General features: G+C 41.5%; 1 protein-coding gene across 1 annotated transcript in view; it reads left to right on the top strand.

The window, feature by feature from the left end:
- Nucleotides 1-25,040, top strand: part of Elp1 (elongator complex protein 1) — a 49,379-nt gene that overhangs the window by 22,399 nt on the left and 1,940 nt on the right. The window contains exons 15-31 of the mRNA XM_084594343.1: nucleotides 2,487-2,581; nucleotides 2,792-2,948; nucleotides 4,304-4,487; nucleotides 4,571-4,649; nucleotides 5,739-5,818; nucleotides 5,897-6,034; nucleotides 6,502-6,587; nucleotides 8,126-8,268; nucleotides 9,803-9,926; nucleotides 10,456-10,553; nucleotides 11,850-12,051; nucleotides 13,219-13,280; nucleotides 14,885-14,947; nucleotides 15,829-15,994; nucleotides 19,382-19,478; nucleotides 19,544-19,686; nucleotides 22,556-22,704. Of these exons, the coding sequence (XP_084450469.1) occupies nucleotides 2,487-2,581; nucleotides 2,792-2,948; nucleotides 4,304-4,487; nucleotides 4,571-4,649; nucleotides 5,739-5,818; nucleotides 5,897-6,034; nucleotides 6,502-6,587; nucleotides 8,126-8,268; nucleotides 9,803-9,926; nucleotides 10,456-10,553; nucleotides 11,850-12,051; nucleotides 13,219-13,280; nucleotides 14,885-14,947; nucleotides 15,829-15,994; nucleotides 19,382-19,478; nucleotides 19,544-19,686; nucleotides 22,556-22,704 (2,066 nt within the window). The remainder of the gene's footprint in view (nucleotides 1-2,486; nucleotides 2,582-2,791; nucleotides 2,949-4,303; nucleotides 4,488-4,570; nucleotides 4,650-5,738; nucleotides 5,819-5,896; nucleotides 6,035-6,501; nucleotides 6,588-8,125; nucleotides 8,269-9,802; nucleotides 9,927-10,455; nucleotides 10,554-11,849; nucleotides 12,052-13,218; nucleotides 13,281-14,884; nucleotides 14,948-15,828; nucleotides 15,995-19,381; nucleotides 19,479-19,543; nucleotides 19,687-22,555; nucleotides 22,705-25,040) is intronic.

Raw genomic sequence — 25,040 nt, 5'->3', positions numbered from 1 at the left:
TCTGTCATTTATCACGTAGACCTGTTGAGTTCCAACATTTCAACATTGATAGCCTTGGACATTGTGCAAAATTTGTTTTAAATAGGCTTTCTCACATATCATATTTGGAGCGAACAAGATGGTTAACTACCTGCATCAAACAGTAACAGCATGAAAATTCGTGGTTTTTTGTCTGATTTTACCATAATGCTTAACATACCCAACACCCACAACCATGAAATTCATCCCGTATCTTCACAACCCTTCTACCATGAGCTCAGCCACCTTATTTTGTCAGCTATAACATGTGGAGTAGCCAATTTGCTGAATTTCGCTCAGGACTCCAGGAGGGACTTGTTAACCAACAGCGGACACATTTCAATAACAAGAAATGCTACCTACCTGTGTGCTGTGGTACATCAGTGCATGTTAATGAGCCCCATGTAACCGAAATTATCCGGAGCCATCCATTACACCGTTCTTCGCTGCCTGAGTTGCTTTAGGACGTTATTCCGCATAAACCATAAACCAATTAAGCCATCATAAATCTACCCCTATCAGGGGCAGAGCAACTGATTGAGTAAAAATGCCACCTATGCCATCTCTCGCATCTTTGGTGTGCGCATAATGGCAGAAGTGACAGCAAGAGAAGGGTCTTAAAGCCAAAAAGTAGTCTGGCTATTTAGTTTTCCTTTCTGTAATTTGCCACGCACATTCGCCAGTTGCACAAACCCAGCTGCATACCGCTTTCAGAAACCTACCGGTGAATTGGTGGTTGGTCTTTTTTTTTTCGTTATAAGCAGTCTCACTTTCCAGGCATTTCATTTCCAGTTCAAATTTTAAAAAAGAATATAGCCAATTTCATCCCATATTTTGATGCCACTGAATACATTCTCCTCCCTTATTAACCTTGTTTCATTACCCCTCATGCCCATCATGTTATCTTGAGTTTTTAGTCACATGTCTGGACACTATAGACAGGTTGCATGCTGTTGTGCTATCTGAACAAACAGTACACATTTCTGAGCACGTGATAGTTTTTTTCGTATGGTGCTGATTTAGTCTAGCTTTGTTCACTACAGTTGCAAGGATTATGTGCTGATTTGGGAAAAGAAAAGAAGCAAATTGATTAGTGGTTTTTTTCTGAAAATTATTTTTGCAAACAGCACTCGAGACAGAATGAGAGGACAGAAGATAACACTATGTATCCTATTTTGCACTCTCTTTGCTAGAATTATGATGTAAATGATTACCCAGCTCAGCATAATGTCAAATCATTTGATTGTTTGCTGCAAAATAAATCACAGGGCTTTTGATCTGGCTGTAGTAAAATCTCAATATAACGAATCCTGTGGTATTGCAAAAAATTGTTTGTTATTTTGAAATATAATGAAAAATCTGCGATTATAAGCCAGTGGTCAAACCTAGGTGCGAAAATGACGTACCTTGGCAGTAGGCACGTTTGTAGACAAGTAAAGCCTCAAATGATACGTTGCAGTAATTCCAAAACTGATTTATTTGAAGAAATCAATTATTTTTCTTCTGCCGCATGCAGCAAACTACCACGCACTACATTACTCCACTGCTGTACATGCACCTTCCGCTTTGAGCAACACCTCATCGGGTGCTTGATTGCACTGAGCGATGGAAGTATGGGCTTTGTACATGTGCAAAAAACATCAACATTCTATATGACCTTATCTTCAGTGCTCTCTGAAATCTGAAAATCTTTTCTCAGTCTTTCAAAATGATCGCGACAGTCAGTGGGGCAATTCTAGCTGTTTGCAGAGGACGATTCGCTTTTTTCCTGCGTCGCTTTCTTGCAGTAAAAGCTGCTTTCCTATCTTTTTGGCACTTCGCTGGCTGCAGTCATCGTCACATCTCACACAAACTTTGCAATAAGATCATCCGTGACAAAAAAAAAAAAAAAAAAAAACGGCCCGCACGCACGAATGGAACGAACGACCGACCAATGAACAATACACAACACAGGAAGAAAAAAGGCAGGGGACTAGGCCTGCTGGCTACTGCATAATAAACCACAGCTTTGTGGGGGCACTAGGAGCTTGCACTAGATGTGATGATGATGATAGCTACAGCCCATGTACCATACACACAGAAGCGGCGGTTTCTGTTCCACGCGTGAGTTGCGAGCTGCGGCGCTGTTAATTTCAGCCTAATCCATAATGCTGATGTTCCTAGATTATAGAAGAAAAAATAAAATGTGTGCATTATTCTGAAATACGTATTGATTATTTCAAAATTCGTAATTTTGAAATAGTTCTACATTGAAAATTAGGAAATCTGCTGGGGATTATTAAAAAATTTGTTAATGTGGTGTTTGCAATAACAAGATTTCACTGTATAAGGTATTTTTTTGATGACGGGGACGGACGTAAGGTAACAGAAGATATCAGCAAGAATTGTAGTGGTATTTTTTTCTGGTTCTCACTGTAGTAACTGACTATAGGGTGAGGTGCAGTACTCGTCAGTAACGCTTGTTTCAGATGGAACGTTGGCTCCATGGCTTCGCTCTAATGGAATTCAGCTTGAGCTTCCAAGGCCGTGCACCACAGTTGCTGTTGGCGAGGTCCTGAGGCAGGTGAGTTGGTATTAATGGCATACAACAATGTAAAGTTGAAAGCCTGAATATTTTCGACAAAATCTTTCAAAATGTCTTTTTCGGGGGATTTTTATTACATTTAAGAAACTGATTTTAGAAGAATTTGGTTGCTTCATAAACACTAGGGCTATTCTTTTTTTTTAGACACTAAGTATGGCTTTGCATTTCTCTCTCGTTGTCTTTTTCCAGCCAAGGGTAATAGCACTGTCGGATCGTTTTGAGCTTTTCTGCGATGATGTGAAGATATGTGATGATTGCACATCATTCAAGCTTCATGGGAAGTTTCTTCTGCTCACCACACACCACCATACCCTGCGCTGCCTGCTGCTGGACTTTGACCTTGCAAGTATGTCGATATAGTTAGCATTATTCGTTTCAGTATCTAATCACCAGCTGCTTGGGCACAATTCTTGGTGGCTGCCTCTCATGTCCATGTCTCCTGTTGTTCCCCTGCTTTCATTTTCTCTCTCCCTTTTTCCATGTGATTCTTACAAAATATCTAGCTGGCAGTTATAGAGGCTTTCAGTATTCTTATTTTTTTTTCAAAGATCTGGAAGTTCAGTACTTCAGGACAAAGAATATACTCTTATGCATACAACATTGAAGTGTTGTGCCTTTTGGGTAACATCAATAATTGTGGCCCTATCGGAACTTTGAAAGCTTTTAAAGTTACCTTCAGACCTCGAATATTTTGTTTCTTCCCCTCTTTTATACTATTTCATCTCTCTCATCCCTTCCATGGTTCAGGTGTACACCTGTAGCGAAACAGTTACCACGCCTTTCCTTGCACCCTCGCTCTCTCCTCTGCACCTAAAACAAACACACTTTTCCTGGGAAGTCTTGCCTTATCGGTGAGCACCGTAAAAGCTTCTGTGAGCAAATGAAAAACTGACTGTGTAGAGCGATAGGTGTGGGAAAGCTGCAGTTCAAATTTTTGCTAACTTTGTAATATACAGGGCTCAAAGACTCTGCAGAGTGGTTGTGAACACTTGGTCTATAGCCGTGATTGTTTATCGATGTGCACAGACTTGGTTGCATACTGCCTTAAATATAACCTGCGTGTTGATTGGTCATTCTAGCTTTTGAGCTAGAAATACATGTTGTAAGTACAATTATTCTTGCTTTTGTCTTTAAAAGCATAGTCTGGGAGTGATAATAATTGAATTGAAGGTCCGTGAGGCCCCTTCCATTGTCGACCATGTTTATACACCGCATATTTTCAGCATATCCCTAGCCTTAGCCTTCTCTCTAAAGTACCGGGCACATTCTTGGCGCCTGCTTCTGAAACAATTTCAGACTAGGCCATTTCTTTTTGCACATTACAATTTGTCCTCAGCGCCTTACTTTTCATTTCCACACTCATTTTGTTGTTGTAAATGGCAAGAAATGTTATCCTCTCAAGTTCAGAGCACATTTGCATTTTTGGTTTTTGTAATGCATATTAAATGCCACTGTTATCATTACAATGCAGCCACTGTTTTTGTTAGTATGCTTCAGTGTTTAATAAAAAACATTTGCATGGTTTTATGAGCACAGAATGTGAGCTACCACAGGGAGAACTCAGTAAGTGCTACGTAATGGTAATCTGCGGTCACTACTTGGCAGTGTTCTTCTGTGAGCAGCATCATGTGCTTTGTACGTCACTCATAGCCTGAGTCACTTTAGTCGCTAAACCCTCTAAACTAACCGTGTGCTTTGCAGACCTTCTCAACGGCAAATCAGTGGAGTCCCTGAACGATGCCCCACGTGAGCTAGAGAGCGGTTCCCTACTTGTGACCAGTGTTCCAGTCAATGGTCGTGTTGTTCTTCAGCTTCCGAGGGGGAACCTCGAGACCATATCACCGAGGGCGGTTGTTCTGGACAGGGTGTGTGACCATCTGGACAGGTTGGTTATATCCTTTGAGCTCCTGTCTTTTGTGCAGCCCTTGTCAGCCTCTTCACTAGCATATGTATCTTTTTATGTTACAGGAGGGAGTACGGAGAGGCATTCCTTTTGATGAAGATTAACCGCATTGACCTGAACCTCCTTTGCGACCATGACCCATCAGTATGTGTTCTGTATTTATGTTTATAATGTAGAAGCTAAAAGTACTAAAAGTAAAATACTAAACTACTAAATGTACAAAAACTTAAACGTAAAATATACTAAAAGTAGCATTTACCATCGTGACATAATAGTGAGCATCCGTGTGCACGAAAGATGCTGCAGCTTTCCTAAATGCGAGTAATAATAGTGTGCTGATGTAATTGACAGAGTTTGCAGCTACCAAAGTTGACCCAGTACTAGTAAGATTTTTTTCTAGTTTTTATTGGGTCGCAAAAAGTATCCATCTGCACAAGTGTTGATGCATATTAATATTTACTCATGCAATAAACCCACTTATTAAATTTTTAAAGACGGTTGACATCAATTTGGAGGAAGATTCTTTATGTATGGAAAGAAAGTTTCAGCAATTATTTTTCCAGAGTAAAAATTTTATATCATATGCCCACCAGCTCATTTAGCCATCACAAACAATAGTGTGTAGTCAGCCATAATCATGATGCCAGAGTTTACATTATCCACTTCAGAAGGTGTCTTATCATACAAATTGCTTAATCCGACAGTTTTGCGGCAGCATGAAATTTAGAAATTAATTTTAAAAAGAAGGCAACACTTCAAAAAAATAAATTCTTCAACATCATCATCACATCACTTTATTACTTTAAAAACCCCAGTTTCAATTTTAGGTATTACAACTGAATTTGGAGGTGGGTTCGTTATGTGAATTGTTTCAAGCAACTCACATAATAAACTATGGTGATTCTAGCATTCATGAACACATTATAAATGTACAGTTTAATGAACCGAACGGAAGCCTCATTCTTTCTTCTTTTTTTTTTTTATATATATATAAAGAAGCCTTTGGTGAATTTGGTTGCCCAAGTGAAGTAGATGTGTAAAGGTTAGAAGCTGAATTCTTTTCCATAAACTTCTACTGGTCAACAATAGTATTGACATATGTCTTTATCACATCTTAGATGAAACCATTTCTCCCACATTTTAGTGTTGAGCATCTCATTTGTGCACGTTCGATTATAAGAATTATGTACCATGCATAATTAAATTGTAATTTTTCACATTTTCTTTTTTCAGGCTTTCCTGAGCAACCTGTCAGAGTTTGTACAGCAAGTAAAGGAGCCAACAGAACTCAACCTCTTCATAACAGCATTGACGTAAACCTGATTCCTGCGATGCAGTTTTGCATAAGTTGAAGGAAGTCCGCCATCAACATTCCTGGTGTTTCTTTTCAGGGACAAAGACGTATCAGTCACAATGTATGCATCAGCATATCGAGCCCGAAAGCGACCACCTTTTGCATTCTCAAAGAGCAAAAGAGATGAAATTTGTGATGCTTTGCGAGATGTCCTTGAGCGCCTAGACTGTGACAGGTAAAACTCGACCTGCTGCAATTTTTACGCTGTGAGGGCCGGTGAGACACGTGCTTTTCCTCAAGGCTCTGAGGACCTTGCAGATCTGGCTTTTTAAGTTCACGAGAAAAAAAAATCGACGTTTTGTCATAATTTGCTTGTGCCTCTGGAAAAAAATAGGCCTCTCTATCCTACATTGTATGTGTACAGTGACGTCATGACATCATATTGAGGGAAGTATGTCACTGCAGCCACATGCACTTTACTGTGGCCAGTTCTTTATTGAAATGTCTTTAAAATAAAAAAATATGTACAGTCGTCTATGGAAGGCTAACTGGGAATGCAGTTTTACTCTACTTATATCCGAGTTTACTGTAGCAGGATCCTACTGTAAATAGCATTTCAGTCAGTGGCACAAAACTTATGGTATCCACTCTGCATGCTTAAGTGCACCACTTTAACAAAGCTTTTTTTTTTTCTTTTAACAGGTACCTTTTATCCATATTGACATGTCATGCGAAGAAAACAGAACCAGAACTGGATGAAGCATTATCAAAGATCTATGGCCTCAAAGGTAAATGTGCAGACCTATTTTTTCTTGCATTCGCATTGTTATTGTTTGTCACCCAAGAAAATCTCTAGCAACTCAAAACAAATGTAATGAGCATTGAAAAGTGAGATTGTACCTGAGTGCAGTGATATATATATATACATATATATATATATATACATTTGAACCCAGTTATATCGAACCCGGATATATCGAATTTTGGTTATATCGAACTCACGAAATATCCCCTTGAAAATCCCATGTAAAAGTATAGGAAAGCCGCGTCATATATCGAACTCAATTTCACCGGTCGTTCGATATATCGAACTCCGCACCACGCACTGGAAAGTGCGCCTTCCCCAAAGACAATCGCATCACCCTTGGCCGTTTGCCGTGTGACGTTTTCAAGCCATGTGCGGAAGGAATGAGAAGGAACAGTTCGGCGACGGCTGGTCTGGGCAGCAACGCGTCCATTCCCCATAGGCGCGCGCATCTGCAGTTATCGTTTCCCGCGCGCCAACACATGACGTTTGCTTTGCAAGCCATGTGCATGGGTGTGACCGTTCTTTTGCCGAGCTATTTCTCTCCAGCGCGCGCTACACATGCGCCATGCCAGCTAAGCCCGTTTTCAGACAGACCCTCTGCGCGCGGCGGCTGACGTGGCTGGCTATGGCGCCTGCGGACGTTAAGAAGCGGCAGCTCTGTTTTTCTTTTCTTTTTTCTTGAAAGTCATCCTTATCGTTGTGCTGTGCAGGCGTTAAACGGCGGCAGTTTTTTAATTTTATTTGCGGGAGTCGTTTATCCTGCATGTATGATCAACAAAAGCACGCGGTCAGCTGCTGCGATCATGACGCCCGCCCCAAGCGCGGCGTGGCTTGTGCAATCAAGCCATCACGGGCACTCAGCCAAGTTCGCTCCCCGCCACCGCAGGAGCTATCAAGAGATAAACTCGCCCCGACGTTATCGCTGCGCAGCATCTTGGCACGCTGCCAATGAGCTGTGGATGAGACGACCGAAACGGACTGACGCGCGCCATCGACATGCAAGCGAAAACGCTCGCAATTTCTGCCGCCGCGACACAGAAACCTTTTGAGCTGCCGCGGTGGCTCGAGCGGCGAGAGAGACGCAGTTCCAACAAGTTTGAAATTTTTCGCTGTGTCGCTGCCGCTCGTCGCTGAGATCGCTCAATCGCTTGCATGTGAGCGAGCTGGCCTTTACGCATTTTTGTTTTTCAAATTCTCGGGTGCAAAAGTGGAGGGTGGGTTCATTTTGCGAGTGGGTTGATTACGTGACAAATACGGTATCGTTTTTTCGCATCGTAAGTGCCGTCACAAGCGGATTTCTGTATATCGAATTATCGATATATCGAACTATTTCGCGATCCCCGTCGATTTCGATATATCCGGGTTCGACTGTATATGAAGGAAAGAAGCCAACAGTCGGCGAGGCCAAGGAAAGCATTGGGGATTGTATTTTATGCATTTTATGTTTTGTTTTTTTAAATTTTTACTTAGATATATGTATACGTATATTTTATTATATATATATCCTTTTTTTCGCAGACTCTCCAAACAAAGCAGGCGTAACTTGTGACGCGGCCCTCAAGTATCTCTTTTACCTTGTGGACAGAAAAGACCTATTTGATGTGGCTCTGGGGACATACAACTTTGACATTGTTCTCATGGTTGCAGAAAAATCTCAAAAGGTATTTCTCCTAATTAAACAGTGGCTGGCTGTTGCTTAGAAGCCACACAACTGATTAATTGAGGTTCTTACTTTCGTGTCTTTGCCCCTGTATGCTTGCAAGCATATCTAATGCCTGTTTCTCTGTTTAGCTGCATTCGTTACATTGTATTCATTCTAGGAGTGTGAGAATATTATGCATTGCTTCACTTCAAGACTAACGTTGGCAGACGGTCTGCCAGGATGTCTTGTACTGAACTGCATTTTCAACACTAGCTTAATTTAGTTTGGTGATGTGTGACATTTCAGCAACTCTACTACTCATGGCTGCTTTTTTAACAATGTCCCACTGCTCTGCAACTGAGATCATAGGTAGCACCCCCTTGGTGTCTGCGCTGCATGCTTGGTACTTTCTTGTAAGTCAGGTATGAATGCATATATACTTAAGGGGACCAAGAACTGAATTTTAACCGTGCATTTGTTTATGTGCAGTGGAAAGCTTACAATTTAAATTGCTTGTTTTCACAGTGGTTTTATTAGAAACTGTAGAAGAGATTACTGTGAATTTTTCTATATGTATCCTGATATTGGGGACTATGATCAGCGAGCGCAATGGCGACTGCCTGGCGACAAAAGTGGTGTACTAAAAGCTAATGTACAAGTGTCACCTACCAGACAGTAATTAGGCAGTCTTCGTATAGAACAGCTTCCATTCAGTTTCCACCCCGCAGTGATGTAAATCTTGTCAATAAATGGTGAGCCATGGTTATCACTCCATCAAAAAAAAATTCAAAATACTGTAAGGCCAGCTTGTGACAAAAGCTGAAACCAGATCGTCGGTGATGCAAAAAGAGCATCGCTTTTCTTTGAAGGGCATACTGGAAAGAATTATAATAAGGAATTATAATAATTATTATAATAATTATAATACAAATTATAATAAAGCAGGCAAACGCTCTAGAAAGCAGAGAACACTGTGTGGTCATGCCTTTGGTACAATACTTATGATAAGGTTTCACCACAAGTTAGATTTTCAGTGCCGTCCTTGAAATTTGAATCTTCAATATGTAGTTCAGTATTGCCGTGCTCGACTCTTGCAATACGAGGCAAGATCTTTAATTTGCACCATAGCCTGATGACATGTTTTAGTTCCTTTAAGCGTATAGAGTAATGCACGTTGGTACTGATTTTCATTTCTGCATGTTTTGTGCTTAAGGTACCGAATCTTGTGAGCACACTCCTGTTTCAGGAAAAAGGAAAGTTAATGTGCACAAATATTCCTAAGGGTGGCTGTAAGAAAGCTTATGCAATGGCTAAGTGTCTACACCATCAATGTTCCTGGCAAAATTTGAACTCCACCGATATATTATTGGCCCAAGGCAGTTAACGTGCCTCTGTAGTTTTTGTAAAACTTTGGAAAGTGAATTCATTATGCTGCATTCATTATGGTGCTTGCAAACAGTCTTAGTGTGCGCAGTTTTGCAGAAGCGCTACATGTTTGTATGGTTAAGTGAGCATGACACATTACTGTGTGATGCATGCCATGCTCGTTCCAGGACCCCAAGGAGTATGTTCCTTTTCTGAACAAGCTTAACAAGCTTGAGCCAAATTATCGTCATTTCAAGATAGACATGCACTTGGAGTGCTACAAGAAGGCCCTCAAGAACATTAGCCTTTGTGGCAAGTAGCTGTTTCCTTTAAGCTTATTTTTCATTCATTATTCGTTGTTTGCTTCCTGCTAGTTCACAGCTTGTGGAGCACAAATGTCCAGCTGTCTGCAGAACAAAAAAAATTAACAGGGTGTAACTATGGTTGGTTGAACCTAGTTTGACGAGCAGGAGCTCGGTTTAACAGCAAAATCAGTCAGGGAGGCTTCAAAGGTCAATGGGCCAATATTAAAGTCAAGAACCATGTCCACCTTGGTGGACAGATGTCCTCACTTTGGTGGTTACCACATCAACATCATACATATTAAGCAGTGATCATTGGCAAAGGAATAGTCTTTGGGTGTCCTGATGCCTTTTTTATTATTTGTTACATTGCAGTTAGCACTGAAAATTTGTTGTTACTGCCATGATGATCACACTAAAATCAGTGCTTCAAAGCAATTTGTAATGAAATATTGGTGATTGCAATAACTGAGAAAAATAGTTATGTGAATCTCATTGCTAGCCTGCTGTATACTATGTGTTTGTTTCCTGCCACCTAGGTGAGGCCCACTTCAACGAGTGCCTCAGCCTCATCAAGTCTCAGAGGCTGTACACCACAGCACTTAATCTCTTTCCTGAAGGCTCTCAAGAATGCAAGGTACCACATAACTGCAGCTTTTTGCCACTTTGTAGCTATAAAAGCTATGAGAGTGAAAAAAAAAAAAAAAATCTTGTTAACAATTTCTTTAACTTTTTTGCCGATGCATGCCTTCTTTATTTGCCATTATTCTTTCAGCTGTCATGTTTGCATTAATTGGCATGCTGCTTAGACTTGCATCACGCACTCTTGAGCACAAAATTTTTGGGCTCATGCAAATTGCGAAAAAGACAGAATTTCTTTGCAGTTTGGACATGTAGCCAGACATGTAAAAGCCCGAACTGCGGTTTTGTTTGCAACAAATACATACGCAGCGCACTTCTTGATTTTACCCTGCTTCATCCTTGGAAATTCAGTTTCTACATGGTTTCGTTGCTTGGCTATTAATAATAATAAAGCATGAACTCGCCAGAATGGGGGTCGAGTTCATTACTTGAGAAAATGCGCGAGTTTTGACAGAGATGTACATGACTAGTCTTTTAACTCTCTTTCTTGGTGCTTTTACACGTCCTCTTCAAAGAGAGCCTGACTCAACTTTTGTTGAGTTCATGTAAACTTGGCATATGAGATTACGGAAGAAACTAAACAGCATCACTAAAACATGCTTAACAAGCGATAGTCTGCATTTAAATAAGATGTGTACCTATATATGCTTCCTTCCTGATAAAGGTCTCTCAAGGTTTTTTTCAAACCGTACTATATGTTACATAACTTATAATGAATTCATGTTCATTTATGTGTTCATTTATGTTGAGCAGTGCTACGTTTCCTGTAAAGAGCATTTAAAGGTGCTATTACAGGCGTGCACAGTGGAGTTGTCCACAGACCAATATGAGACGTGCAGTGGTTTCCCACCTGTAAACTGTGAGAATGCTCACCTGGGACTTGAGAGCTTCTCTATATTCCTTTCCTTTTTACTCTGTAAAATACATATGTTCAAAGATAAGCTCTCAGTTTTCCTGCACTACGTGTTCTCTCAAACTACGGGGCTGACAGTTGACTATTGGCAAATCAACACTCTTACAAAATATGACCTTTGAGCATCACCACTTGCATCTGATTTTCTTAGGAAAACTTCATGAATGATGTCTCGAAAAACGTCTTTTTGGGTGTCCATCTTCACGCTATTTTTTCTGGTGTCAATGAAATGTCTGCAGTCACGTTCACATAGTTAAATATTGTGTACATCACAAGGGCATGCAAGACAGTTAGGAACATTATTTTGCACTTTCTAGTACTTTCTGCAGCTGAACATCTGCTTAAATAACGGCTATCGCTCTAACTTCGTTGTTGCAGGAAGTGTGGGGAATCTATGGTGACTACCTCTTTGAGAAGAAGCATTACGAGGAAGCTGGACTTGTTTATAGGCGCTGTGGGAAATTGGAAAAGGCCGCAAGGGCTTTCGAAATGTGTCTGAACTGGAACCTGCTGCTCTCGACAGCGTACCAGCTGCAGTACGATGGCGAGAGCTTGCGAGCCCTTGCAAGCCGGACAATTGGCAAGTTCCAGTAGCTGCATTCTGTCTCTTGTGTTCAGCTTGGAAATGCTTGGCATACCACTTTTGGCTTATCAGTGCTGCATCTGAAAAATTTTTGTCAAACCTGTTAAGTTATGAATAACTTTCATTCATTTAGCTTTACTTCAAGAGTATTACATTCTGCACTTTATATGTTTCGGAAATAAGTTTTACTAATTAATTCGATGCTCGATCCTGTGGTAGCTACTGAACACATGCTTGTGCTGATCTGTGTGCATGTTTGTGTTGTAGGGAACAAATCTATTGAATGACCGTCTGGCCAAAATAATCAAAGCCAAACAATGCGACACAGTTGGCAGGCTTCAGAACGTTAGTGATAAGCTTCCAAACATCCTGCTGGAAATTGGTGTGCTCTGCCTCAGTAACGTTGAGTGTAAAGGAGTCTTTAGCTAACTAAATAAGGCTCATACTTTGTTCCATTCTTCTCAGTAGGAAAGGCAGTTGAACATTTGATAATAGGGTCAGAAAGGTCGAGGAAACATTGTAAGTTGTAATTCAGTTAGGGCTCCCTCACAAAAACAGCCCCAGTGCTCAGTAGGCCTTCCATTTTTAAACCATGTGCTTAGAATCTCTGTTCCGGGTTTTTGGTCAACAAATTCATCATATGCTGCGTAAGCAACAACTTTTAGTTAATTCTCTTATGGTTTTAGTACTTAGCCTTGACTTTTGTATTTGTCGTGTTTTGAAGTTCGCAGGCCTACAGTTCTGCGCACGCTTCATAAATGCGCCTTACTACTAATTACTGTGATTACTATAATTGAAAACTTCATACCCCGAATTAATTTCTTCTAGTCTGTCATATGCACATTATTATTTATTTACTTATTTATTTCTGTAACCTCCTGAAACCTAGAGTTGCAGAATGTCACCAATTTTTCTCAGATGTTCAGGTACGTTATCATATTTTTAATGCAAAAACTTGTCGAACTATCTTGTGCTGTTCTTGAACAGATAAACTACCATGTGCTGTTCTTGAACTTATGAATGTGTGCACTAGGTGATATCCAATGCACATTAGCTTTCCGTCAATGTATTGCACTGGGTATCTCTGCACTCTAGTGTAGTACATTATTTTATTGCTTGTTCTTTGCCCTGCTTCTAAAGCAAATGATAATAATGCTTTTTCAGATGCTTTGCTGCTTGCTAAACGTCATGCGGAGGCTGCCGAGATATCAGAGGCCTTTTTAAAGGTGTGTACCCGTCTTGAAAAGCTAGTGTGCAGACTCAATCACATTTGTCTGGAGCACTCAGGCAGTGCGCCATGGAAGAAATTAGTTCAAAACCTAAAGCAAGTGCTGACTTATACTGATAACACTTTTGCTCGTGCATAGCTCAACGGATGTGCGAGCCACACTGACGCAAGTACTTTGCCCCCAGCAGAGCAGCTGCAGTATGTGGACTAGTGTTACTGGGTCTGTGTGTATTTGATTTTGAACAGTCCCTTCAAGCAGTATTGCTCTGTAAGCCAGAAATTGAGAAATGCCTGAAGGTAAAAGGAGGGATAACAAAACAGTTACCTTTCACATGCTGTGCGGACGCAAAAACCATGGTAGCTTCCAAAAATGATGAAATAGTACAGGTTGTTACAAGCTTGATACTTGTTTGAGAGTCTAGTATTTTCACCTGCTAAAGGTAGGTGTGCAGTAAGGATACACAGTAACTTGAGGTATGTTGTGTATTGAGAGTAGGTAGTCTAGGGCTGTAAGATTCCATGCTACATTTTTCCCATGTGATTGGTATCACGGTGGAAATAAAGAATAGAAAAATTCTAGCCGCCACTTAAGATCTGTCAAGAGTGGCAAAGCAAAAGCTTTCCGGGGCAAGCTCTGCAGTGATGTTTATTTGATTCACAACCCACATTGCCATAGAGACAGCAGGAAAGCTAGACAAGGAGAATTAAGATGCGTTTCTCACTTGCCCGGCGTGGCATAGTTGGTTAGCCCTCGGCTGGTGCTCATAGGGGTAGGAGCTTGTTTCCCAGTGGAGGACGATTTTTTTTTAAAGGTTGAATTAAAGGTTAATGGATTTACTGAGTTGGGTTTGAATTAGATTATGGCCTCATTTTTGGATTGGCTTCTGGATTGGCTTCTGGACTGGCTTCTGGATTTGACTGGGGACTATTTGGTTACGGACTGGATTCTGGTTTGTCTTTTTATGCAAATTGTGTTGGATTGGTTTTGGATCTGCTTTGTCGGACGCACACCATGGATCAGCTACTAAAGGCTTTCACCTTAAAATGGTTTGGTTTGGTTTATGTGGTTTAATGTCCCAAAGCGACGCAGGCTGTGAGAGATGCCTTAGTGGAGGGCTTCCAAAATTTCGACCGCCTGGTGTTCTTTAACGTGCACAGACATCGCACAGCACATGGGCGCCTTGCTTTTCGCCTCCATCAAAAAATGGCTGCTGTGGCTGGGATTCGATCCTGCATCCATGGGCTCAGTGGTCGAGCACCCTGACCACTGCCCACTACGATAGGGGACCTTAAAATGGGTCTGGGTGAGATGTGTAATGTGGTGAATATATAACTGGTGATCTGCTGGTTAACAGTGTAGTTTCAAGGGAAAGAAATCATCACCAGGGACAACCAAAGATCAAGTTGAGAGGTGGGATTAGCAGTAAGTTTGCTAGGGCAGTGTGTCTGCTAGCTCGTGCAGGATGTTGTTCATCGGAAATTGCTAGGAGAGTGTTTTCCCTGCAGCGCTCATAGTCCAGCTACTGCTGCTGATGATGATGATTGTAATGGTGGCGGTTGTGACAGTAATGACACATTCTGCTTCTTTTTGTTTCCTCTCAGGATGAAGAAGAAACCATTCACATCTTGCTTGAAGCACATATGTGGGATGCCGCATTGGCTAAGGTTTGTCTCTGCACGGCAATACAAATGCTCAGTAAAAAAAAAAAAAAAAAAAAAAAAAAAAAAAAACAATGTGTGTACTGTGCACATTAGAAAAATGTTACGGGCAGCCCTTACAATGATGATTCGAGAGTTTGTTAGTATAATGACATGTTGCTGTAGTTTGTTTTATTATGCTTACTAGGCATAATAAAAATGTGAATCCTGGAAGACTTAAATATGTAGCGTGATTTCATCTTTTGCACCATGAAGGGTAAAGTTAGCATTAGTTTTAGTTCTGTTAAAATCATAATGACTCCAAATTTGCTCTGTTAGCTCTTAGAGCACTGTTCATAGTGCTTTGCTAAGCTAGGGCAAACTCTGTGTTCAAATTATATTTTAGGCTGGCAATGTTTATAGAGGCGAGAAATGTGAAAAAGGCTTGGCAGAGTTAAAGCATTAGCCGCTGTTTTTCTAGATTTGTATGGATGCTCTTGATCAAGGGTTCTCATTTTATTTTTTTTAGCCTTGGAAAATCCTGACAACTTTCAAAGGGTGTTAAGACATGGGTGCAAAGAAAGAGCAGGGAGACGTAACTCCCCTTCATATGATAACCAAATTTGATAAATATGGCTGCTGAGGTATAAAACATTTTATTCGTTTGTTTGTCTGTTTGTCAGCAGGCACAGTCTGCTGTAAGCAATTTAAGTAGGGTTAGTACCAGAATAAAGCAGGTAAAAAACACAAAAAGCGAGATCCAAGGCATACATAGGTACCTGGAAAGCACTGCATGGAATATAAGTGTTCTTTGGAACCAAGTTTGAGTGCATTTGTATAAGATTCTTGTCTAGCATATGCTTTGTGTGTGATGAAGAAAAAGGTTCTTTCTCTTTTCACCTCTTCAGATTCACCACTTTGGCAGGCCAGAATTTATACAGCAGTTGTGGAAGCCAGCTGTAAAGAGTGAGCTGGAAAGTGTGCTAGAAACACTGAACTCCCTCAGAAGCACATGGTCCAAATACACGACGAGACTGGCGTTAGTTCGTGAGCTCAAGGCCAGTGAAGAACAAGGTGACACAATATTATTTCGGAGGTTCTGTTGTCCGAACACTACTTTAGCACTATTGTAGGCATTCCTTCTGTTTAATGGCAGAGTTCCCATGATCCCCTACATGCTACTTGTTTCAGAGCACATTTCATTATTTGGTTGGTTTAGTGCACAGAATGTGTGCAAGTACTGACATGCGTTTCAACTAAGGCACGTGATGGGCTGCGGTGCTACCCTGTTGAGCAGAACGAGCTAGTTCTCAATTAAGTGTGTTTCCCACGGTAGCGAAACCACATTTTAGTTCCAAGTATGCGCTTAGTCAATTCCTTGTCTCCTGTTACCAACAATTTGACAAAACAATGAATGAAAAGCTTATGAATTAGAGATAAAACAATCTGACTATGCTAATTGCATATAGGTTGGCGTTTGTGGCCCATTCATGGGCTGTGCATCATTGCAAGCTTGCTAGTATCCAGCAAAAAGTTTGCAACAAATTGCATCACACTTTTCATGTTCTGCTTTGCAGATATCATTTTAGGAACAGTCAATTTTTCCTAAGCGCGTCATTTTTTCAAAAGCCTTGTAATGAACTAATATCTACTTGGTATGCTCGCATTTTGTAAGCACCTATGTCTCGTGGTGGCTGTAGTGACTTGAAGATATCACAGTGGCTGCACAGCAACTATAGTCTGCCATAAAAAAAAAAGTAATATAATTCCTATAAGCAAAGGTGTTAGGCAAGGAGACATAGTTCCTCTGGTACTATTCACAGTTTGCTTAGAGAAAGAATTCAGACTATACAGTCAAACCCACTTATAACAGTATTGAAGTGCCGCGAAAATATCATTGTTATAACCAGTAATCGATATAAATGGGCTAAGCCAAAACAACAAAGAAAACATGAGAAACTTAAGAAATATTATTAAAGAGAATGTAGCTTGCACTTTTGATATATATTTGCAGGCAAAAATATATAATCAATCAGCTTAAATTTAGTTTGACTGCTTCACGTCAATATTGTTGACATCTCTCTGCAGGGCGTCCAACTGCTGCACAAAGCTGAGTGAGAGGTATTTAGCACAAATGATGTCCCGCAGGGACTTGAACATTCTTAGGACTTCGTGATGTGGTTTGGCTGGCACGGTCGCTGTGTTCGTTAGTTTTCTTTTGCTGCTAGGGTTTGCACTCAGTGACAAAATGTAATTGTTATAACCAATAATCTACTATTACAGCATTTTTATATGCGGGTTATTTTATCAAAGAACTCGTGGCAAAGTAGACGGTGCTATGGCTGTCCATTGTTATAACCAGTGTATTGTTCAGAGAGGTATTGTTATAAGTGGGTTGGACTATATCGGAAATAGTTAGGGATAAATGTTGATGGAGAATACCTCAGTAATTTGTGATTGACCGGTCAGATTCCTGTGCTGAGTAAATCAGGGGACGGATTGCAAAGAATGAATAAACGAGAAATGAAAAAAATTAACAGCCTCGGAAATAAACAGCAGTTTATGATAGGATCTCATTCCTCTACCTTTCGCCCCATAAATTTTATCTCGCGGTCTTTTTACGACCAACATTACCCACAGAAACTGAATGTTATGGCTTCGCGTGTCATGTGCATTCATTTGAACTGCATCTCATTGTCACCAAGTGAAGTAGTGCAGACATGACAAATGCATGATTCTGGCTGGATAGCCTAACTGGACAGTTATAGTGGTTATAGTCTAGCGCAGTCCGCTTCTGCGGGGCATCACTGCACACATGCAGGTTGCCTTAAGGAAGTCGCATGCTTCTCGGCGGCTTGCAAACTTGCCGTGTTGGGACCAATCAGTGCATGCACATTGGCAGCCGTGCCCGCCATATCGGATTGTGCTAGCACGTGCACAGAGGCGGCGTGCAGAATCAGATCTCAGTAGCAGATAGTGCTATGCTATAACTCCCTATTACGGATACATATACGAAACGTGGAGAGCGGCGAACTTTGCGATTTTTAAGGCAGTTTTTCACCGAAAAGTTATTTTTTTCAAGTTCACGGATTTTTCGGACACCTCCCGGATCCTGCTAAGTTGAGTTCAAAAAATCGTTTGGCGACTGCAGGCTCACAAGGGGAGCCATAGATGGGGGCTATTCCGTCACATCATACCCTTAAAGTCTGAGCTTAAGTTCCCCTGAATTATTTGTTTTCGTCATACATTTTTGGATGTGCTTTCCTTAAACATTTTCTCTTAGATCGTCACTAAAAGAAAAAGATAGGCCTATGACCACTAACATTAATAACAAAAAGTCAGGTGCCTTTTCTGTGAAGGTAAACTGCCCGCAGACATAATAAAGTATAGTACCTTACACGATGGCTTCACTGCCACATTGCACATGTAGCATGCAAATGTGCAAGGTTCAAAACATGCATAAGTGCTTCGAATTTTATCATTGTCACACTGCACACCAGTGTACAAATTTATTTTGTTTTTCATGTCTCATTTTTATACATGGTACCACTCCAAAACAAAATGCAAGTATAATATCTTGTGCAGCCAGCCCCTCTGTTATACTTCTTTGATCTGGCAACAGTATCACTGTGTCATAAAAATGACCTAATGTCGTTGACAAGTTCACTGCTGTCCATAATTATGGATGAAAGCTTGGTTATTAGTACGAACTGTCCTGGGGTAGGTATCAGTTTCTTTTTACTATTATTTCTCACCTGCGCACAGTGAAGTGCCTTTTGGCACTATCTTCTGAGTTTGGCACAAGTCACGAGTCGAATTGTTTACCTAGTTGTGATCACCATGTGAAAACCAATATAAATATAGTGTGTGTGTGTGTGTGTGTGTGTGTGTGTGTGTGTGTGTGTGTGTGTGTGTGTGTGTGTGTGTGTGTGTGTGTGTGTGTGTGTGTGTGTGTGTGTGTGTGTGTGTGTGTGTGTGTGTGTGTGTGTGTGTGTGTGTGTGTGTGTGTGTGTGTGTGTGTGTGTGTGTGTGTGTGTGTGTGTGTGTGTGTGTGTGTGTGTGTGTGTGTGTGTGTGTGTGTGTGTGTGTGTGTGTGTGTGTGTGTGTGTGTGTGTGTGTGTGTGTGTGTGTGTGTGTGTGTGTGTGTGTGTGTGTGTGTGTGTGTGTGTGTGTGTGTGTGTGTGTGTGTGTGTGTGTGTGTGTGTGTGTGTGTGTGTGTGTGTGTGTGTGTGTGTGTGTGTGTGTGTGTGTGTGTGTGTGTGTGTGTGTGTGTGTGTGTGTGTGTGTGTGTGTGTGTGATTACCATGACTTGGTTTAGCTTCCTTCTTCTTTTTTTTTTTTAAGAGGTTGTCTAAGGGCGCTCCTATGCATACTGTGTATTGCCTAGCCAAGCAGGTTTGCACTATAAATGCGTGTGCCTTTACTGGTGGACTTGTGTTTTCATATTTTGCCATGGCCAAGGGGAAGGAGACATTGACGATGGTGCTTTCTCCGACATCGCTAGCGTGACCTCCAGGACTGTTGCTGGAAGTGTAGCCGGTGGCAGCTCTCTGTCAGGGTAATGAAATGCACTTGTCACGGTGTCTGCGCAGCAGTGCTTTGACATGTACGTACCTCTTTTAGGTCCATTGCCACCATGAGGACGTCAAGGAATCGTAAGAAACAGGAGCGGAAGAAGTATGTGTTGAAAGAGGGCTCCCGTTATGAGGACTTGGCGCTCGTCATCGCACTTACAGAGGTGGTCTCATCTGCTGACAAGCTGCAAGGCAAGTGTGCTGGGTGGTCTTTGTGGGGGCTTTGGCGGCCAGTCCTAAGAGAACACCGAAGACGGCACTTCATCCATTTTTTTTTCCTTTAGTAAAAAAATCGATTGTTTGGCTCCTTCTGGGCATGTTGATGTTTGCTTGACAACAAATGACATATTTGTTGCTGAGAATATTGTAGATGAAAATTTTCCTGTCCTCTTGATTGAAACTCATGCTGTGTACATCAAAAAGGACTTGTGATCACTGGTTCATGGTAGATGGTAGTGAAGTAGACCTTCGGCATCCACTCCAAAAGTAAGCGTCGATGCACCACAATCTACTTGTGAAATTGGCTTGTGAGTGCGGCACCTGTATTTCATAGTTTGGCCTTTTGTGGCTTACAAGAGCTCCGTTTTCAGGGGAAAGCGGTGTCTTCCTGATCTGGCTATACATACCAGTGTCACGTTTTTAATCTTTGTCCCCCGCAGAATAAAACAAACACTATTACATGCCATTCTGGCAGCATCGCTGTAAGTAGTAGCGACAGCCGACTGCAGCCCATGTAACCCTAATGCGTGCCATAATGCTAAGCAGAATTTCCCTGATTTCTAAATTTTTCAATTTTGTTTCAAGTCCATTCGAAGCCTACACAGGAAAAGTGCATTTGTGATCATTAGTACTCCTTTACATTATCATTACAGTGATAGTACTAAGAATGTTGTCTGGCACACCTTAATGGCCTGCATTTAGGTGTAATTTGTTTCACCCTGTGAACAGTCATTTCTGCCACCACCAGTTGAAATGTCGTTTTGGCCATGGTGTTGGCGAAGAAGGACTACATATGCGTATAAGTTTCAGATGCAGGTACTGTCTACTGACCTTTATGCAGGATTTTTACCCGGCACCTACTATTTCTTTAAAAGTTAGGTGCATGCATGTGCTACTAGATGTTTCTGTGAACACATTTAAACGTTCATAGAAATAAGGAGTTCAAAAAGAAACAAAGTATATTTTCAGGAACAAACTTTCAGCCACGGTAGGTGTAATTAACTGTGAAAAGTATCTTAATTAAGCAGTTAACTAAAACTTGCCAATTAACATTTAGGCTTTCACAATAGGGTGGCTAGTACTAATGGGTAATGTCGAAGCTATAAGCAAGGCAATGCAATACCAGTGTTTGGGAAGCAAAGTAATTTTCTACAGCCCCTGCAGCATGAGGAAATCTGGTGCTTTTTTTTTTTTTTTGCACAAAAGTGAAATTGAGCACATTAGATGCGCAGGATACTCAATGGAAACACGACATCCGCCGATGACATGTGGCAATGAGTGCGGTGGCCAATACGAACAGCAAGCTCTATTGTTGTATGCCATGTACATTCTTTCACTTTGCCGCTTGTTTCAAGAAAAGTAAAAGTCATTGCCAACTCCATTGTCGTGTATTTTTGAGAGCAACAGAAGAAAGTGCATGACACGGCACAGCAGAGCAAGCAATTCGAATTGGGTGCCATAGTCGTTGCAACATGTCATGAGCAGACATGCCATTTCTAGCGAACTTCCTACACACTGAACGCACTTTGTTCCGCTATTGAGCAGAAGAAAGCACAGAGTTTTCTTACATCCACAATAGCCGAGAGTATCTTGATAAAATTATCTTTCTTTTTTTTATATAAACTATGCCAAGGAATTTTTGGAAGTGTTCGCTGAAGCATACGTTGTATATTTGAAAATCTCATATAGTTAGTCGAATGATGTAGTATTTGGTATTCTGTTTGGTCTTTATGTTGATATTTGAGGTCTCAAAGTATGCATCTAAAATAAATAATGTTTGCAGAATGAGCATGGCTAAGTTGGGAGCAATGACATTACGAAGTCACATTTAAGACCAGCAGTGTAAGAAAGTGTCAATCAAATACTATAAAATAGCGAAACTTCCATCTTTCATGCCTTCTACTTGTGCGTAACACAACTCGCTGTGTGGTGAACTGAAGTGTCAGTGGTCCTGTAGTTTTGGCATCGAGTGCAATGCTGGCTGTAGATGCTTCAAGTGGAAGTTTGTTCTTGTGCTACTTTCTACTCATCTGGGAAAGCGACCGCTAGTGCGAGTGAGCCATTATATGGCATACAGTTTGAATTTTTCTTCGTGGGACAAATTTTTATCCAAACCATCTCTTTTTCCTACACACGAAGCTGCTGGGAAGAGGCACATAACACCCGCGGCTCAGCTGACTTTACCTCATGCACTGCATATAGGTTGGTTCTGTGTCTAGTCTAACTTCTCCAATTCTAGATGGCCATTTTTGTAAAAGGCCAACATAGCTTCGATGTATTCTTTCTTTTTTTTTTTTCATGATTGTGCCCGTCAGCCTTTTCTGCGTGCAAAAATTATTCTAAGCAAATTACTGCCCTTGTCTAATTCACTTCAAGCGAAAAAGGTACTATTTACATAAACCTGGTAAAGATACACCCACTGAAGTTTTTTCTTTATTGGGAATGCCTGGTTGCATGCAGACATTGCTTTCTCTTTTGGCATATTACAGTACGGTATGGTATGATATACTGTACATGGTGTTTTAATACCCCTTAAGCAACATGGGCAACACCATAATTTGGGCTCCAGGTTAATTTAGACCACCCGGTAATCGTTAACGTGTGCTGATATCGCAATGTACATGGGCCCCTTGCATTTCGCCTCCATAAAAGTATGGCCGCTGTACGTAACGTCAAATACTTGTCCGTGGGCTTACTACTTGAGTGGCCTAGCCATTAAGCTACCGCAGCGTGGCGAATATTCTTTTTTGAGGCAGGCGCCCAAGCCTGCCATAATGCAAATTTAAATAAAGTCACAGTACCCGAAATTTTAATCTGCGCAAAACTTTGCCACAATTTCTAGAGGAGTGCAGAGACCTCCTACGTGCTTTGGTGCTGTGCAGCCTGGACGAAGATGCCAAAAGTCTGCAGCATCAGTTTGCAGCACTGCTGGATACCATAGATAAAAGCATTCCCTCTGTCTGGCCGCCAGAGACAGGTGAAGGCTCCCTGGTAAGTCCTCTAGCGGTCCCTTTCGAGAATGTCACTACGTGACATCCTTACTTACACATCAGTTCAGAATTGCCTACAAATTAGAAAGCTAGACAGTTACGGCTCTAGTAACTTACTACCGATTTGTTCCACACATCATGATGAACAACAGAACTACAGAAAACTTCGTCTGATTTTTTAGCTACAGTCGATCGCGATAGTTCGATATATTGATAATTCGATATACAAAAATCGGCTTGTGACGGCCCTTACGATGTGAAAAAACGATACCGTATTTGTCGCATAATGAACCCACCCTCCACTTTTGCACCCGAGAATTTGAAAAAAAGAAAAAAAAAAGCGTTAAGGCCAGCTCGCTCACATGCAAGCGATTGAGCGATCTCAGCGACGAGCGATCTCAGCGACGAGCGGCAGCGACAGAGCGAAAAATTTCAAACTTGTTGGAACTGCGTCCCTCTCGCCGCTCGAGCCACCGCGGCAGCTCTAAAGGTATCTGTGTGGCCGGGGCAGAAATCGCGAGCGTTTTCGCTTGCATGTCGATGGCGCGCGTCAGTCCGTTTCGGTCGTCTCATCCACAGCTCATTGGCAGCGTGCCAAGATGCTGCGCAGCGATAACATCAGGGCGCGTTTATCTTTTGATAGCTCCTGCGGTGGTGGGGAGCGAACAGTGCCCGTGAAGGCTTGATTGCACAAGCCTGGTTCGATTTATCGCGCCTCATGATTGCAGCAGCTGACTCGTGCTTTCGTTGATTCATACATGAAGGATAAACGACTCCCGGAAAACAAAAAAAAAAAACACCTGCCGCTTTTTAACGTCCGAACAGCACAACGATAAGAAAGGATGACTCGCAAAAAAAAAAAAAAAAAAAAAAAACAGAGCGAGAGCTGTCGCTTTTTAACGTCCGCAGGCGCCATAGCCACGTCAGCCGCCGCGTGCAGAGGGTTCGCAACAAACGCTGCAGAAAACGTCCGACGCCTGTCTGAAAACGGGCTGAGCTGGCTTGGCGCATGCGTAGCGCGTGCTGAAGGAGAGAGATAGCTCGGCAAAAGGATGGGCACACCCACGCACATGGCTTGCAAACGTCATGTGTTGGCGCGCGGGAAACGATAATTGCAGATGCGCGCCTTTGAGGAATGGCGGCGCTGCCCAGACCAGCCGTCGCCGAACTGTCCCCTCTCATTCCTTCCGCGCGTGGCTTGAAAACGTCATGCGGCAAACGGCCAAGGGTGATGCGATCGTCTTTGGGGAAGGCACATTTTCCAGTGCGTGGTGCGGAGTTCGATATATCGAACGACCAGTGAAATTAAGTTCGATATATGACGCGGCTTTCCTATACTTTTACATGGGATTTTCAAGGGGATATTCCGTGAGTTCGATATGCCCAAAATTCGATATATCCGGGTTCGATATAACCGGGTTCGACTGTATATATTTGGCAGTGTAGGCATCAGCAGGTTGGTTCTCTGATCATTAAATTCATGTTAAAGAAATGATGTTTCCTTACTAAATATTACATCATATTTAGCTGCCCACTGCTTTGTGCTGTAACCTAAAAGAGCACGGAAATACTTTTTATAAAAATTTTAAAAATGTGTTAAGTATGGTTTATGGAGTCAACATCCTAAAGCAACTCAGGCTATGAAAGACTCCAAGCAGCAGAAGCAAATATGAATAGGCTTGTGAAATTGCCTGGCTTCCAGCAATTCATTTTCATATAGCGGATAGGTATATTCTGCGACACGACCATTGATTACATGAAGAATGTTTGATGTATGCAAATGGAAAGCACTCCATACAAAGGCACTGTGACCGAAGCAGCCGAGGACTGTTTCATTTCAGAACATTATAGCGTTCCTGTGGGAAATGTAATACTATGTAGTTGGTTTAGCTGTGGACTCAAAACAGCAGTAAAATGCTATGTAAAAATAGCAGTGAATTTTTACATACTAAAAAGTGCAGTGCCAAGAATCTAGCTACAAACTCTTTTCTTGTTAAGCAGCATTTAAGTTGCTTAAAGTTCTAGACACTGCACTATGAGGTGGGAATCATTATGCAATTACTCGTAAATGAACACTGCATAGTTTCAGCAAGCGTTACACTGAACTGGTTGGTTGTGCATCATAATGTAGAAGTGCGTTAACAAAATAGAGAAGGAATGACACAACACAACAAATGCAAACTTACAACTCAACAGCGATGAGGATGAGAAAAACTAAGAAAACAAAAGGGAAGAACAAAAAGCTAAGAACAGCAAGCATCTAACAGGCCTCACAGTGCCTTGCCTTTCTGTTCAGATAAAACACCTTTTCTTTCCTGGTCAGTGTAACCTAAGGGC

Source organism: Amblyomma maculatum, chromosome 2 (assembly GCF_055883805.1).
Source record: "Amblyomma maculatum isolate TAMU_Amacu chromosome 2, ASM5588380v1, whole genome shotgun sequence".
NCBI classification, from domain to species: Eukaryota; Metazoa; Arthropoda; class Arachnida; order Ixodida; family Ixodidae; genus Amblyomma; species Amblyomma maculatum.
The sequence above is the reverse complement of the archived record's forward strand: the minus strand, read 5'-3'. Positions and strand labels throughout refer to the sequence as shown.